The 18,576-nt window shown below is 40.6% G+C and overlaps 1 protein-coding gene across 2 annotated transcripts in view; it reads left to right on the forward strand.

Moving 5' to 3' along the window:
* Positions 1-18,576, forward strand: part of LOC107655449 (B-cell lymphoma/leukemia 11A-like) — a 65,283-nt gene that overhangs the window by 43,546 nt on the left and 3,161 nt on the right. Inside the window, exon 3 of one of the 2 annotated variants that reach the window (XM_016442940.1) lies at positions 15,544-16,475. In XM_016442940.1, the coding sequence (XP_016298426.1) occupies positions 15,544-16,475 (932 nt within the window). Of the gene's footprint in view, positions 1-15,543; positions 18,145-18,576 lie in introns of those variants that run through there. The other variant, XM_016442939.1, reaches the window with a different exon arrangement.

Raw genomic sequence — 18,576 nt, forward strand, 5'->3', positions numbered from 1 at the left:
CATAACGTGATAAATACCAGGTACACACACACACACACACACACACACACACACACACACACACACACACAGGATCCTCACACCTCTCTCTGCATATCTGTCAGCTCTTGTAGTGCAAAGGTCAGTGGCTCCAGGAGGCACTTATGCGAATAAACTTTTTTATGGCTCTTTCACCCCCCCTTACTGCCATCAGAATCATTGAGGGGATTTTACTGTTGACGGGGCAGCAGTTACAGTATATATATATATATGTGTGTGTGTGTGTTAAAAATGTCCTTTTATCGATTGTTGCTCTTGGTTGAATATATTTGAAGACTGTTTTCTAATACAGAGAGAAAGAGAGAGAGAGAGAAAATGCTGAGAGATGAAATGGTGAAACTGGCTGAAGCCTACACAGTGTTTTCCAGTCAATGCGTTTTTGTTTACGTGCACAAAATTTTACATATTCTGATTTTTTACATATTCTGGTTTTATTCTGAAACATATATTTACAGCTATTGAATATTTACATATTCCTGTTGCAATTAATAATTAATATTTTTAATTTGTTTTAGCACAGTAATCAATTCCAAAAACGGCTCTGACTTACAGGTTTAACTTTTCCTTTTGTTCTTTTCTTTCTCTTTCTCTCTCATCAACTCCCCCCCTCCACCCTGCCCCTTTCTGAACCCATGAGGTTGAGTCAGTGCAGACCTGCAGCCAGATAGTGGAGAAAAAAACATTTCCAAAGACAGTCTGGGCTGGGAAAAACAAACACCTGAAACTGAATGAAGAAGAGCAAAAGAGAGAGATACCAGAGACAGTATAATGGGGAGAGATGGACCACTTGTAGGAAAATGTATAAGAAAAATCATAACGTTTAATATGGCAGTTGTAAGACCTGGCTTTCAGTTAAAAGGGCCAGTCGGCTTTTAGAATAAATTCTAGAGTTCACATGCAAATGATCTAAACTAGGGCTTTCACAGTATCATATTTTCACTACACAGATTACTTTGGCCAAAAGAATTCATGATAACATTGTTATTTCAACCTCTAAACGGGCTGTTGCGCATTTTTAGTAAGCTCCTCGCAGGTGAAATTTCAAGTAAATAATAAACAGACCTAGAAGTTTATTTCATTTATTGCATTAAGATTTATGAACACACACTGGCACAAAGTTAGTGGATATTGTGTGTATAATGGCAGCTTCTGGCAGCAAACTAGGCGGCAAAGAGACACGGGCTAGCTCGGATGATCCGAGGGGGAATCACTCTCAGCTGAAATGTTCAAACAATCGCTCGAATCCATGAAAAATGAAATTTGTGTTAAGATTGAAAGTGCAATTAGTGGTCTACAATCAGACATAAATGGTGTTAAAGAAGAGTTGACTTTGGCTGTTGCCACAATACAGCAGTCGCCTAGTTCACAAAAGGAGCGTATGAGAGCCGTTGAGGACTCGACGACGGCCGCGAGTGATACTCTCGTGTGCCTTGTAACTACCATGGCCAAACTTCAAACCTAGGTTAACTCTCTATCTTTAAAGTGCAAGGATTTCAAAAGCAGATCAAGCTGATCACTGTTTCAAACTTTCCCCACGACCTGTTGATCTTGGAAGAGAAGCCGCTGTTCGATCGAGCTCATAGGTCACTCCAGCCAAAGCCCAAACCTGGACAGCCACCAAGGCCCTTCATTATTAGGGTCCACTTCGATTCGTCTTTCGTCATCCTGCCATAATTTTTTTTTCACTCGTAAAAATCGCTGTTTGTTTTGCACCATGCGTTGGTCTGTAGTCTGTCTATAGTTTGATTTGAAACTGATTTGACTTGATTCTAACCATTTTGCCATTCATGGCATTTTTGGCATCATGGCATGGTCTTGCATACACCTGGTTGAGGGAGGTGTTGGAGTGGGTGGGGTTTACAGGTTTGGTGTTTTTCAGAATAGTTTATTTTATTATTTTTTCTCTCTCCTTTTCCTACTGTTGTGGCTATATATTATGCATTGCACAATCCATTCTTTTTGTTCATTTTCAACATCTCTGTATATATAAATGTGAAAGGTCTTGGCCGTCCTTCTAAGCTTAACAAAGTGATAACTCACCTGGATGGCTTACAAGCTAAAATTGTCTTTTTGCAGGAAACCCATTCTCAATGTCTCTGACCACACTAAATTACGCAGAAGATGGGACTCACAATCTTTTTACTCCTTATTTCCTAGTATAGACAAAGGGGAGTTGCTATCCTTATTGATAAAGATATTTCTTTTAATCCCTCAGATGAGCTGGCTGACCATAATGGTAGATACATCATAGTATCTGGGCTACTGTTAAACACCCCTGTGGTATTGGCTAATATCTATCAAAAAAAAAAAAATTCTGTCAGTCAAACTAATTTTTAACTAAGGTGTTCCTTTCCCATGTTTAATTTGTCCCAGGTGTTCCCCATGATGGTTCATGGATCCCAGGTGTGTCTCGTCATCCCCTCCTCCTGTGTGTATTTAAAGTGTTCCCAGTCCCTAGTTCTCTGTCCGCTGTTGAACGTCTTCGTGTGAACGTCTTCCTGTGTTCGTCTCCCTTGGTTCCTTGGTGCAAATAAAGTCCTGTCAACATATTCTCCAGCGTCTCCTCGTCCCTCGTGTGTGTGCAACGTGACACCATTAGAGCAAATAAAGAGTTATACTTGCATGCCTATTGCTAACATAAAAAATAGCGGCTTGTTAGAGTGTTTTGTTTTATGTATGTGTGTCTTTCCAAGGGCATGAGGCCAGTACCTGTTGTTTGCTGAGCTTTATGATGGTACTATAAGGCCGATGAGTGATCTTCTGTGGCCGACAGCTGCTTTTGCTGACTGCCTTGGTCTGCATGTCCCTGCACATCCCTGTTCTCTCGTGCATGTATGTGTGTATGTGTGTGTGTGGGGGGGGTTTGTGTGCAGGTGACCGCTGACCTATTGCGTGTGAAGGAACAGGAAAAATTACTACTCCGAATTTATTTGAACACCTTCCATTTCCATCACAAGTGTCAGCATTTGTGTGCTTGTTTGTTTATCTGAGCATATGGATTAAATGGGGATAAATGCAGACAAAATGCAGAATAAGAGCTTAAAAACCCACTGGAAGCCTCTTGTGTACTGTACTTCATATACACTATACTACAGTGACAGAGCTGAAGGTAGCTGAATAATTAATGAAGTACAAGCGAACAGACTTCCAGCTGTTCAGCCACCGTAGGACATGCTATTCATGAATGTTTGAATGTCCTATAAGAAAATATATTCAAATTGAAAAAGCACAAAAAAGCCTTAATGGAAATATGAATTGCCCAAGTTGAATACGATGCGGGACAGAAAGGGCGAAAACGCTGAGCGAAGTGCAATTATGTGAAAGCAAATGTTATGGAGCCTCAGAACTGGCTTTGGTCCTCTAATTAAAATGGCTGAAAATGTTTTGACAGTGTCTGAAGCCATGCCCCGGGCCCCAGCTCTGCGCAGCTCCAATTTCTCTTCCTTACAGATGCAGCGATACATTTATGCAGAACGTGCTGTGAATATCTCACTCAGCTCCCCCCTCCCTTCCTCCCCTCTATTTCATTCCCTCGTTCTCTCTGGCTCCGAGAGAGACAATGAAGAAAAGAGTTCTCCATGATCTGTGCTTCAGAGGCTGCAGCCAAAGCCCCGGTTGCAAAATGTACCGGTTTGCTGCATTTTTATAGGAATGATCTGTGTGTTTGAGCAACACTGATGCTGTGTGGGTTAAATGAGTGCTAAGGCTTAATTAGTACTTAGCCATATTGAAAAGTATATTTCAAAAAAGGCATTTTTGTAAATCTTCTCTCTCAGAAGAAAAATTTGGAAAAGAATTTCTTTTCAAATCTTTTGTAATTCTCAGACTGAATATGAGATCTAATTCCAATAATAATGACTTTTTCAGCAGTAATGATTTTGGGCACAAAGCCTGTGTCCCTCCACAGGAATAAATGAATCTAGGTGTAATTAATTGATGCATTTGGAGCAGTGTAGTAGTTTGCACAGTGATTAATTAGGCTATTTATGACAATGAATGTCACTCTTTCTTTCCCATCCTCTACAGTCTTGTCATTCTTTCTAGGGTCCCATATATGTGTGAGTGCATCTGGATGCTGGTATTTCTCTCAGCATTTTTTCCCTTCGTTTAAAAAAAAGGAAAAGAGCAAAGCACACAACCCTTCTATGCTGTAATTTGTGCTCTCTATAATTTTGACATTTTGGTTTTGGGTTAAGAGTAGTCTACAGTTGCCACCATCAGCAGTGAGGTTCTCTCCTCACGAGAGAGAGAGAAAGGATGCGCAGATGGTTTTACGCTCTGACGATTATATAAAGGTTTGGCCATTTAATTACAATCATAAACACAGTTTAAGAGGCTCTGACTGTATTATTAAAATTATGTTTATGAGGTTATGCGGGAATTCATTTTTAAACAATCCATTCCAGTGTCTACGGAAGCCTGATTCGCACACCCAATAATCCGAGTGACGGAACAATGTTTTTGTTCATTGTTCACGGGTGTCTCCGCCAAGAGTACTCCATCTGTCCCTCTGGGGCTTCTGATCTCCAGGCATGCTCCCCAGTGGTAAAGCGGATCCCCAGTACAGTTCCTGGGCTGCTTCTACATGAAGTTATCATTAAGATACACACACTCCCTACATTCACATGCATGAGCAGAGGATGTTTGACTGCTGGTTAAAGAAAAGGTTTCACTTGAGTTGTTCAGTCTTCATATATGTATAGTATTTAGACACTTTTGGACACTTAAGTCAGGTGTATGAATGTCATTGTATTAGAACAATATCATTGTATTATAACAAACAATATCTGCAAACACATGATGCCAGAGCTGTGTTTAGAACATCGCTTTATAAAGCCATGTTTGCAGTTATTTTTATTTAAATGGTCTCTAAATGATTTGTAAAGGGTGTCCTGGTGTCCTGGTAAACACAGGTGTCCTGTTTAGAACAATAGAAAGTGTCTACACAATTTTACTGTTCAATAGTTTGGGCTCGGTAAGATTTTTACATGTTTTTAAAAGAAGTCGTCTCTTATGCTAACCAAGGCTCCATTTATTTGATAAAAAATACAATAGAAACAGTAATACTGTGAAATATTATTAAAATTCAACATAGCTGTTTTCTATTTTAATATATTTTAAAATTTAATTAATTCCCGAGATGGCAAAGCGGAATTTTCCGCATCCATTTCTCCAGTAAATCAGTCTAATTTGCTGATTTGATGCAAAAAAACATTTATTAACATCATTGTTGAAAACAGTTGGTTAATATTTTTGTGGAATATTTGGTAACACTTTATTTCGATAGTCCACTTTAGACATTCTACTAACTGTAAGTAACTTCGCTATTACATGACAACTAACTCTCATTAGAGCATTTGTAAAATGTTAGATTTGGGTTAGTAGAATAAGTTGCCACACTTGAAAAGTTACTTATAGTCAGTAGAACGTCTGTTGAGCGACCATCAAAATAAAGTGTTAATAGATATTAAGCAGACAGTCTACTAATACTATAATGACTGCTAGTTCACATGCAAAGTTGTTTATAGGTAGTAGAATGTCTAAAGTGGACTATTAAAATAAAGTGTTACCGAATATTTTTTGAAGGATTCTTTTATGAATAGAACTTTCAAAAGAACAGCATTCTTTTGAAGTATAATTATTTTGTAACATTATAAATGTCTTTAATTTTGATGTACTTCACTTTTGATTAATGTTACATACATACGTTACGTATCCTTGCTGAATAAAAGTATCACAATTTTTAAAATTGTATTACAATTGTTTAAAAAAATCTTACTGACCCCAAACTTTTGAACAGTATCTTTAGCTGCTTTGTGATTTTTTTTTATGTATGTTTTAGAATTAAAATAAATGCCACTTGGTTTGATATTTTGTTATATGATGCAACATAATTATACATAAATATTGCACAAATATAATGCTATTTGAGGGTATACATGCATATATATGTATATTATATTGTGAATATGTGTGGATGACCCACCAGCAGTGCCAAAGGGTGCAGAGAAGCACAATGTGGATCACAGCAGGGACTCTGGAACTCTCTGGCACACAAGTCAAACCAACTACGACATGTTCACGTGTGTCTCACATGCGCAAATATATATTTACGCACATATAAAGTCCTGATTGGCCTTGTCACCAAAACAGTAATGCTTTTATATCCTAGTTCTTTAAAAGCACTCAGGGGTAATTGTGTTTTGTCTTCATTCTTGTGTGGCAGATTGTACAGCAGCACCTAATGACACACCAAGAGGATTGTGAAATTAGCCTCATTGTTGCTCTTAAATACTGAAATCAACTTCTCGTATTCAGCAATAACAGAATACGTGCACACGTTACTGATCAGCCCGGTTTGATTTGACTGGCTTGAGAGGGAAACGTATGCCACTCTCTGTGGTTATCATTAGCTGGGCAGGCCCTGTTTAGCGGTGTGTATTTCTGATTGGAGGGGACACGTCTCTCCTCACTGTAATAATGATAAGGAGAGGGGAGTCAGGTGTGTGAAAATCTCTCCCGCTCTTAATTGCGCTTGCTGTCCGGCAGGCAGGCAGATGGGAGACATGGTGTTCGTTGGAATGAGTTGATGCTAGGATTACTTGCTTAATGTGGAGAGGGAATTCGATTAGGATTTTTCATTTTAACCCATATTTTCTCCCCAGGGCGATTGACCCATCATGAATTGTTGCTATACACTCTTTTACACCTTTTCTTTATAAAAGTTGCAAGTGTCATAGATATTAAGTTTATTTCTTAACTCCACACATACATAATATTTTCTGTCATTAGTGAAAGTTTCTTTGTTTGGGACTTGGAAATGTGACCCAGCTGCTCATCCTCTTGCTGAGGTGAAAGTAAAAAGGCTTCTTATCAGGGTTTGGGATGGCTAAAGTTAATAAATGTGAAAGTCAGATTTTTGCCGGCCTGTCCAGGTTAATTACTGAGATGTTTCTGCCCAGGAGCACCAGCTCTAGTTATCACAGTATCTCTTTTAAGTCAGTCTGTTTTCCCTCTCTCCGTATTTTTGGAAAGCGCAGTTAATGGGCGCATTACATCTCATTGTTTAGATATTAGTGTGTGTTCTTTTGCCGAGTCGGGTAGAAATGCATAATGTTTAGGTTTGGAGGACACACAGTGTGAGAAGTGTCTTGGAGTCTTTTGTGGGATTTTTATGGTTCTTCCTCTGTCCAGCTTTGTCAGTGAGCAAGTGTTGGTCAAACAGGCCTTTGTTTGTGGCCAGTCACTCGGCACACCACAAAGAGTCTGGAACCGGACAAAGAGCCGAGTGTGTGAGAGCGGTGCTGGGCCGACCCAGCCAGACTGCTTGGAGGAATACTGATACAAGCCAGAGACACACATGACCTAAGCACTGACACACGAGTTAAACACAGACACCCATTAGATGTCTTGCTCTGGTCAGAATTAGCTAATATTTTTCTTCTTCTTCTTCTTCTTCTTCTTCTATATCTAATCAAATCAAAAGACAACAATGTTCACTTTTTAATATATGTGTAGTCAACATGAAATAAGGTTCTCATGTCCTGCAGTATGTTCATGGTATGCTTCTTGTAAAAGTATTTTAAGCAGCATTTTGCTATTGTTTATTACTTATAAGTGTGTGTGTGTAAATGAGAAAAATTAGTATGACTAGCTAGATTAGTACAACAATTTTTAAAAAGTGCATGTATTTTACTTGAAATATTTGTACTTTTAAAAATTAATTTGTCACATTGCAGAACAATTCATCACGAATAAGCAAAAGCAAAAAGTGATTGCAAATAACTTTAAATTAATGTTGATCAGCTACAGAATCTTGATATACACTACTAATCAAAAGTGGGATTATTATTTTTGTTAACAAACACTAAAGACTAGACTAGAGCAATGGCTGCTGAAAATTCAGCTTTGCCATCACAAGAATAAATGACATAATAATAAAATATATTAACATAGAAAACAGTTGTTTTAAATTGTAATAATATTTCACAATATTACCCATTTTACTCTATTTTTGATTAAATAAATACAGCCTTGGTAAGCACCTTTATAAAAAATGACCCCAAAACCTATGAACGGTAGTGTGCACTTTATCATGCACATTTATAGAATAGTTTTTTTTTTTTTTACCCAAAATCTAGATTAAAAAGTTTGACATTGATTGATTTATTAAATGTATTTTATTTGTCAGTGTTAACAGGATTCATATGCATTGTTCTTAATTTACTTTATGAAAATGTAATGCTTATATTGTAATGTCATAACTTTGAGACTTGAGCAGGTGCAGAGGTGAAGGGACACCTCAAACACAAATATATGCAGAGGCTCTTGAAAGCATAAGCCGCTGATAAAATTCAAAAATGATATTACATGGCATTGTCATTTCTCCCCCTGCATTCAGTAATCCCGTTACTGCACTGTTGCATTACTTCAATTACCATTATCTCTGAGAGCTGTTGAATCTTAACACAATCGTCAAGGACAAAACAAAAGGAACCGCAGTCTCGGCTAGTGACAGCAGTGAAGCTGTCGAGATGGAAAGCTGAGAGTACAGCCCGCGAAATATCAGCAACTGTTCAAATGACCTGCGCTTTTGCATGTAGGAGGTTTTGAATCGCTGTATGCAAGTGCGTTCGTATCCGGTGCTTTTGTTTGCTGCGGACGCCGTTTGTGTGCATGTGTGAGTGAGGGGGGTGGATTTTTTAGTGGTGGGAGGAAGAACAATGGATGAATCTGCATGTCGGGGATATTGGGCTGCCCGAGCTGTTTTAACCTGGCATTCATCTTAGTCTGCCAGCGCCATCGATCCAGACGGCACACATAGAAATGCACCCCGCTCTCTTAACAAAGCCAACATTAGACATTACTCCAAATATACACGCTCTCCATCTATACGTGTCAGTCATCCATGTGTGTCAGTCAAGATAAATCCATTAGTTTCATGCACTTAGCTGTATTTAAGTGTATTTTAATGAAATTGGTATGACGGCAAAACAAGTTTTCATTTGTAAATGCACTTGTGTAACTAACACAACGCCTTTCCCGTACCAACAAACAGGTTGTGTGTGTGTGTTTGAGTGCACTTTTGCAATAAAATAAGGCTGACCTGTCCCCTAGGTGGATTTTATACGTTTTGCGCCCCAGACGAGCTGTCTGAATTTTGCACAAGTCATAACTTGTTACTTTTTGGTTATTTTTGCACTGTAAAGCTATCTGTTTGGTGTGCTACAGTTTTCCTGCGCAAGATGCAGAACTCAGCAAGGGGGGAATTGGGTGGATGGGGGGGCTCACAACATATTTCCTTCCTCCATGTCTCCGGTTTCATCATGGGCACCAGTCACTCTCTGCCAAGCCATCACCGCTCTGTAATACAGCCTTACTTTTTGTCAAGATCATTCAGTGTGGCTTTATCTAACTGAAGTTTAATGCGTGTGTGTATGTGTATGTGTGTAGTGATTTAGCTGGATTAGTCGGTCCTGTGAGGATGTGGTTGGCAGGTTGGTTGGGGGGGAGCTGTGGGGGGTGTTCTTGTTTTCCCGTGGCTCTGTGCTGTAACATTGCTCTGACATTTCCCTGTGCAAAAACTGCAGCAATGCACTGAGCGCTCGCATCCGTCTGTAAGTAGCCGTGCTGCTGCCAGCTCCTGCAGACCAGTCCAACAACTGTCACTGGCAGTCTCTGCCTCGAACGTCGCGGCTTGCCAGCTTGTCCGGACTGACCCGCTTTCACTGCAAATTGGAGAGCTTTCTAATTAACTGAGGAATCTGTGAAAATTAGAGCAAGGCCGCTTTCCGAATGTCTATTAAATGCTCTGACTCTGAGTGTCAAGGCACAGATTATCGTTACATTTAGCAAACTTGTCCACTCAGCGGTGGCCAAGAGACTCGAGCCATGTAGTTGCGCACATTAAACAGCTGTGAACCCACGAGTCCCTAATCTGCTTTTACTGCCCATCCGTCTCAAATGCTCAGCTCTCGACTTCTCCTCTCAAAAAGACAGTCAATGACACAAAGAATATTCTTTCAACTCTCTTGAGAAAATTAAAATTAGACCAAAAGGAGGGGGATGCTAATTTCTTTGGCAGGCTGCTGCTTTTAATTCCACCCAGTAAAATCTTCAGAGTCTAATAGCAGATTATTGGAGCACCTGTCGGTGGCTCGCCGACTCCTGTCATCGGAACAGATTGTGACAGTTTTGTCAGAAGAAGAACCTGGCTGTGAGCGTGCCAAGCACGATGCCCGCATGGCACATGCCGGTGCTTGCGAGAGGCACGCCAGTCAATAATATCGCCACCTGCGTGAAGCTATCAATTATTGCCACAATTATTTGTCTAGTTGGATATTCAAAATGTCATGTGAAAAAGATGATTACATATTCCGCTGAGTGTTGCCATGTGTAATGAAATGAAGCGGGCCCTTATTAAACATGGAGATGCGGAAACCTGTCCTTCAGAGATCCCTGTGGCTGGTGAGGAGACGGCAGGCCCTCAAAGTCTATTTAAAGAACTGAACCTTCTGAAGACCCTATATTGAAAGCAAATTGGGTTTTGTGTACGACATGAGGCGAATTAAAACTCTCCCTCAACCTCGACAACAACAGATAGCCATTACAGTTGTAGCTGTGTGGCAGGAGTGAAAAATACCCTTTGCATGATAATACAAAAATGTGTACTAGGTTAAACCCTCTGCAGGTGGCAGCAATTAAATGTAATTTCTGCAGATTGTAATGATCCATAATTTAGCTGGCCTTTGCATCAACCCCCCTGATATAAAGTAGTGCGCAGTCTTGATTTGGTGCAGGGCTTTCAGCTGTTGGTCATGAGTGAGATTGTCAGGAGGTGCTCGTGGGTGGCAGGGCCATAGAGCAGCAATGTGCTGTTATTTTTCTCTCTGTTCACACCAACCGTCACCTCCCTCACTGCCCATCTCTGTCAGCTAGCTGAAATCTGGCGTGTGATATCGTCACCATTGCTCTCTTGTTCTGGGACCTTGGGTTATTTTTTTAGTTTATTATTTATTTATTTTTTTAAATGTCTGTCAGATTTGTCTGTCAAGTCTGAATGGCTTTGTCTTTAATATATTCCAGGGGTATGTGCAGGTTCCGGGGTTATTTGGAAAGATTTGGATTTTGGTCTTTCACCTTTAATTAATAAATATACTGTATATCTCATCTGGATTGATTTAAAATAAATCTTTCTCAGAAACAGTTCCTCTTATATATTCCCTTTCAGTTCTCAGTGAAAGACAAACAAGTTCCGCTGTTTTATTAAAAAGCTAGGAAGCTGCTCAGTGAGTGACCTTAAATATGTACACTTAAAAAAAAAGATGATAATGCTAAATGATATCCAGTATAAGTTGAGTAAAATAGAACACATTTATGGTTTGATGTTACTGATAGGGCTTAAAATGTTAACAAAAGTGTGGGAAACACTGGTATACGTCACCACGTTTTATATTATTTTGAGCTTTACTCATGTTATTCCTAACAATCATTCCTAAACACTATCATTTATTTGTTGCCCATATTTCTCATGTAGAGTGGGTGTGTGATTTCGTTTACCATGTTTAAGAAGTGCCAAGGCAGAGACAAAATGATGGCAGCACAAAAGGGTGCAGTGATGTCCGGAGGTGGCTGTTTGCCCGCCACAGAGCCTTCCAGAACCACCCCCATTTGTGTGCATTAAGAGGATTATCTGAGAAAACCCACAGTGGCTCTGGCCTGCCTTTCCTCCTCTGAGCAGCAGAAAGGCCTTGCCTCGTTACATGCTTTGCTGGCTATTGAAGACTTCAGAGAAAGCCCCTCTGAGGAAAACAAACGAGATGAAAGAGTGCACACTGCCTGTTCGGCTCCGTTCAGAACCTCTTTCAGCCTTTCTTTCCGCCATCTCTCCATTTTTCGCTTTTTTCCCTCTACCCTCTTTCTCTCGGGATGGTTGTAAACAGTACATGATAGCAGTTTAGAGACCTCTGGCTTGTGGGGGGAGTTAAATCCATCTCCCCTGTCCATTTTCGCTGTTTGTTGTTGTGGTTCCTATGTGGATGATGGCTCTTTTCCTGACCGCTTGACCTTGCGTTTTTGGGAGCGTAGGTAAATATCTGTACCTTGCATGTAACATCCCTTTTAGCGCTGGTAATTTTCAAAGTTCAAACTGCCACTCATTACCTCATGAAAATATCCATTTCATTGCCATTTGTGAGTTAATCGTGTGTTTTTTAACTATAGGCAACCTGAACCTGCTGCTTGTTTACTTGTTTATGGTGCAAATGCCATTTGCAGCACTTTATAACATTTTTTTTTATTTAGGAATTTATTCAGTGCAATTATCAAAAATGGTTCTGTAGCTTTTGACAGCTTTCCATCTGAACTAGATAAAACATTTAGACTTGGGCATATTTATGAGAGGTGTATGTTTTTTCCTCCAATATGTTTTGTAGTAATGAAGATGTTTTTTCCCTTTTTTATTAATATTTTTAACAATTTTTATAATACTAAATATATGGTATTTACATGTGTGGTACAAGTGTTGAAAAATGTGTAAAAGCATCTGTTAATTTGCTAACAGGGACCAGACAATTGGCATCTGCTAGTTTTTAAAGATTTAAAAAAAAAATAAATATAATGTATCAGTTCCTTCAAAATGCAGAGACAAAAAAAAATGTATAAATGGGTAACAGTGCATTCAGTACAGTCTGTTTAATGATGAAAGGCTCTTGTTTCCAGCTTCCTTTATTATTTAATCTCATAAATGAGGTGATGGAGGAGTCAGAAACATTAAATGAGATTACAAATGCAATGGGAGGAAAATCACCGGTCATTGTCAACGTGCCATTGAAAGTCAATTATTGTTTTAAATGTTCCTTTGCTGTGACAATTGACCATATGCACGGAGCGCTATTTAGAACTTCCGGATAAAGATAAGCCAGCTCATAATCTTCTGGTGAAGCTCATTTTATATACAGGTGCATCTCAATAAATTAGAATGTCGTGGAAAAGTTCATTTATTTCAGTAATTCAACTCAAATTGTGAAAGTCGTGTGCCTACATTTAAATTCTGACAAATAAACAATATCGTAACTGTTTAGGCAGTTAGTCTAATCTCTTAAATGACATCGTAATGGTATTCTCGATAATCAATATCCTACCTTCATAGCCATGAATACATTTTTAAAATCTTTTAAAATTTTAAAGCCTTTATTATTTCTCATCAGTAAAATTCACTTTATTAAAGGTTCACTTTTCATTCATGTTTTAGGCTTCTCCTTATTTTAATATCTTAGACATCCATCAATGCCGCGCTGGTGGAAACAACACGAGACCGTGCTACCTCGACTGTCAAGAGCGGCTCGACGGTGTTTAGTGTCCCGCACCAGCAGTAGCGAGCGTGCCGTCAGCGCAGCTGAAGAGTTCTGCGTTCAAATGGGTTCAAATGCACGTAATAGGCTTAAGCTTGCCGCAAAGCACCGGCAAAAGTTTCGTTAAGTAGCAATTTAAAGCTTTCTATAGATATATTTATCATGTTTGTGAGGCGTGTATTCGCTGAGTTTTGGTTCATTTTTGTGAAGCGCTCCTTTTCAAGACCGAACGGCAGAAAAAGTTTTTAAGTATTTAAAGTTGTTTCCACTGAAAAAAATGCAAGTGATCTCGCTGGCGACTTCATGTCCTTCAAAGCGCGCTTCAGCTTCCACTCTCAGCACAAACTATTGGATATGCGTTTAACAGCGCACATTTATCTAGGTTTAACGTTTAAAAATTGTTATTTGAACTGTTTTATATCGATAGATTTTATTTCAGGCAAGTCGTGATGATTTGAGAAGGCTAAACTGATCAAACATGCTATGGCTATGACCTCAGGCTATGATCAGCTCACTGTCTGCCGCTGGCCGCTTGGTCGTTACTTTAAAAAACAAAAACTTATTTAACGAACAAAAAATGCTCCAAAAGTTTTCCTTAATTAACTTAATAAAAAACGAAACGAAATATAGCCTAATCACTTTGCCCTTGGGCTCTACTCATTGGCTGCAGCTGCCATTTCAACTCCCTGTTTTTTTCACGTCTTGCTTTTTGATTTATAATAAAATAAATATTACAACAAATTGTAGTACTTTATCGCACTGAATATAAAGTGCAAGAAGTCACAAAGTCACTTGTCATTCAAAAATAAATAAATAAATAAGGCCAGACAACAGCCTATAATGCTGAATTATTTAAATACCTACATAGTTAAATACAAATTAAATAAGCATAAGAATTAAATAGTGCATTCAATATTTAGAAATGTTTAAATGTAATTTAACAACTACATCGTTTAAGTTTTATCCAACACAGACTTGTTGCTGCTGTAGTTCTCTTAGACAAACAAAACTTTTCTCCAAATTGTGAATGGATTATGTAGAGAAACCGAGCAAAGGGCGCTCCCTTAAGGCACAGTACAGTTAACCGGAAATGACTGAGCTGGCTTATCTAAAACCAGGAAGTAATTGTGCATATGGTCAATTGTCTACACACTTTACTGTTTCAGTTGTAAGGGAGTAGATGGTCTCTCTTTTTGCTTTTTTTCTATTCTACTGGTAGAATCCTTTATTTCCATTTTAAGCAACTGTTGCTTAAACTGATCTTTTTGAGCTTGCATTTGAAGAGCAGACAATTTATTAAATAGAATTCAAATTTCAAAACAATATTTTTTTTCAATGTGTGAAGTGTTTGCAACAAATGTTCTTATTCTCCTATGGCTTTGCACTGGCTTAAAACACCTGCATTTTGTGTAATGTAACCTTTAACACATCTTAACAATGTGCATGTTTCCTCTGTTGCCCCTTTACAGGATATATTTCTGTAGTCCTTCCAGATTTTGTTTACTGTATGGTTCCTGTTCATCTGTTTTTGTACATGGATGAAAGTGTTCAGCTTGAGAGAGCACTATTGTTTGCTTTTATAGCTCTGCTGACAACCGTTACAAGAACCGGCTGAACTGTCTACAGCCGAAAGCAGGAGTGTATCACCCCATGCAAAGACCTGAGCTAAACCCCAACACAGTCTTTCTCTGCTGGACTACCAGTGCTTTGTCTGGTCTTGTGTTGTGAAAAGATCTGCTCCACTGGGTTCTGGCCTGTAGTGCTGTTTGGGAGCATGTTTATAATAAGAGCTGTGTTTACTGTTATGTGATACTTACTTTAGCCTGCTGAGGGGCTAAAGCCGATGAGAGACTGTGAGTATGGAGGGCTACACAGGCCTGAGGTCTAGACAGGAGATGAGAGAGGTTCATAAATGATTAAGACACAATTTGTAGGCTTTTTTGTAGGTCTGAAATACACTAGGGAGCAGCTGAGAAAGGGAATGAGTACGAACAAACACATGTAGCAGATCTAGAGATCTATTCTATTCTATTCTATTCTATTCTATTCTATTCTATTCTATTCTACTCTATTCTGCTCTTCCTTTAAATGAGTTGCAGTTAATCTCTTTGGTACAGTTAGAGAATTAACTCTTCCCTTTTGTGTTTTGCAGGTAAAGATGAGCCCAGCATCTACACTTGCACAACCTGTAAGCAACCGTTCAGCAGTGCCTGGTTTCTGCTGCAACATGCCCAGAACACTCATGGCTTCCACATCTACCTTGAGAGTGAGTGCGGGAGTCCGCTCACGCCCCGTGTGGGAGCTCCTTCAGGAATGGGTGCAGATTGCTCTTCTCAGCCCCCCTTGCATGGCATCCATCTCCCAGAGGGAAGTCCATTCAACCTGCTGCGGATACCCAACTCTGGACGCGATGGACCCCCTCTCCGAGAGGGTCGATTTCCCCCTACGCCGCCTCTCTTTAGCCCTCCACCCCGCCATCACTTGGACCCTCATCGCATGGAGCACCTGAGCCCGGAGGAGCTGGCTTTGGCCACCCACCACCCGAGTGCCTTCGACAGGGTGCTGCGCCTCAACCCCATACCAATGGATCCCCCAGCTATGGACTTCTCTCGTAGATTGAGGGAGCTGGCTGGTAACACCTCAGGGTCAACTCCTCCTCTCTCACCCAACAGGCCCAGCCCTATGCAACGGCTACTACAACCATTCCAGTCAGGAACCAAGCCACCCTTTCTCTCCACCCCTCCTCTACCTTCCATGCAGTCCCCCTCTGGCTCCCAGTCCATCCCGACCCCTCTTACGCAACAGTCCAACACGCCCATGAAGAGCAAGTCTTGTGAGTTCTGTGGGAAGACCTTCAAGTTCCAGAGTAATTTAGTTGTGCATCGACGCAGTCACACGGGTGAGAAACCCTACAAGTGCCACCAGTGCGACCATGCCTGTACGCAGGCCAGCAAGCTGAAGCGGCACATGAAGACACACATGAACAAGTCATCGCCCATGACGGTCAAGTCCGATGATGGCTTGTCAACAGCCAGCTCCCCTGAGCCTGGAACCAGCGATTTAGTGGGTAGTGCCAGTAATGCCCTCAAGTCCGTGGTAGCCAAATTCAAAAGTGAAAACAACCGTCTGATTCCAGAGAATGTAGAGGAAGAAGAGAAAGAGGAACAGGAGGAGGAGGAGGAAGAAGAGGAGGAAGAGGAAGAGGAGGAAGGAGAGGAGGAGGAGCTGGAGAGAGAGGGAGGTAGAAACAACTACCACTTCAGCCTCAACCTCGAGGCTGCACGGCACCACGAGAACAACGGCAGACGTCTGGGTGGGGGTGAGGACGGGATCCCACGTTCACTGCCTGAGGTTATGCAGGGCATGGGCTTGGCAGCCAGCATGCAGCACTACAGTGAGGCATTTCATCAACACAAGCGAGGAGCCCTAAACTCTGACAATGATGCACATAGGGACATGTGTGATGAGGACTCGGCTCTGGAATCAGACAGAGTGGATGAGGGCTGTGGCTCAGCTATCAATGGTCGAGGCTCATCCCCCAGTGAGTCTGCCTCTGTTGGTTTGTCCAAGAAGCTCCTACTGGGCAGTCCCAGCTCACGTAGTCCTTTCTCCAAACGAATCAAGCTGGAGAAGGACTTTGACCTCTCCACCTCTACAATCCCCAACACTGAGAATGTCTATTCCCAGTGGTTGGCTGGCTATGCTGCCTCTCGGCAGCTGAAGGACCCCTTTCTGAATTTCGGGGACTCCAGACAATCGCCTTTCGCCTCGTCTTCAGAGCACTCCTCAGAGAATGGAAGCCTGCGCTTCTCTACGCCACCAGGGGACCTGGATGGCATCTCGGGCCGCAGCGGAACTGGTAGTGGCGGCAGCACGCCACACCTTGGGGGTCCTGGTCGGCCCAGCTCAAAAGATGGCCGACGCAGTGACACCTGCGAGTACTGTGGCAAAATATTCAAAAACTGCAGCAATCTGACAGTGCACCGGCGCAGCCACACGGGTGAGAGGCCTTATAAGTGTGCGCTCTGCAATTATGCCTGCGCTCAGAGCAGCAAGCTAACACGGCACATGAAAACGCACGGGCAAGTGGGCAAGGACGTTTACAAATGTGAAATCTGTCATATGCCTTTTAGTGTGTACAGCACCCTTGAGAAACACATGAAAAAATGGCACAGTGACCTTGCATTGGACAACGAAATTAAAACTGAGTAGCGGTGGAGTGTGGTAGATCACTTGCCTGTTAACAGCGAATAACACCCCACTCCCACCCTCATCCTTGTAGATTTCCCTGTTTCGCTAGTCCAGTGGCGGCTAAGACAACGTGCTTGGCACCACCAGCACACCCTTTTCATTTACCGTTGAATGCATGATCTGTATCGGGGCAATACTATTGCATTGACGCAAACTTGGAGCCTTTCTCGTGTGCAATAATTTACATGTTGTGTACTTTTTCTTTTTTCTTTACCATTTTGGAAAATTTGACAGCATGCATGATATATTTTGGCTAATTTTTAAAAATAAATTGTCCCTGGTTGGTTAGTTGTTTAGTAAATGTGTTGCTGTTTTATCGTTCATTATTTTACAAATGTTTTTTTTCTTTATTTTTATTTTTTTTATTTTGAGATCAAAGAAAAAGAAAAGAAAAAAACAACCATGCTGCATACATTCTGTAATACATATCATGTACAGTTTTGTGTTGTAACATGGAGGACTACAGGCTATCGCTTAACCCTCTTTGGACGGGCTGGATATATCGCACTTAAACTAATCTTTCAAAAAGATGTTCTGTCCATATAGGGTTAAAATACTAATTGGCCCCTATTACAGAATAAAAGTAATGACAGCTTTTGAATTCCTTAAAAAGGAAACAGCATTAAGATTTGAATTTGTACTATCATTTGGTAAAACAAACAAAAAGAGTGCCTTGGATATCTTGAAATTGCATTGGTTAATCTCATCTGCTGTAATTCTGGAGTCTCAGCTAGATACTACATAAGGATCGATCGGATCCTCAGAAGGTTCTTGCATCAAGTACCTTACTGCTACAGTCAACTGTGACTTTAGAGAGAAATAATAATAATCAAAAAGCTAAGGAAATTTCTAGTTAATCACCATTAGGTACCTACGTAAAACGTATCCTTCCATCATGGTTTATGTCCTGGGCATGGCACATGCAGTATATGGT

The sequence above is a fragment of the Sinocyclocheilus anshuiensis genome, unplaced genomic scaffold (genome assembly GCF_001515605.1).
Source record: "Sinocyclocheilus anshuiensis isolate Anshui unplaced genomic scaffold, SAMN03320099.WGS_v1.1 scaffold763, whole genome shotgun sequence".
NCBI classification, from domain to species: domain Eukaryota; kingdom Metazoa; phylum Chordata; class Actinopteri; order Cypriniformes; family Cyprinidae; genus Sinocyclocheilus; species Sinocyclocheilus anshuiensis.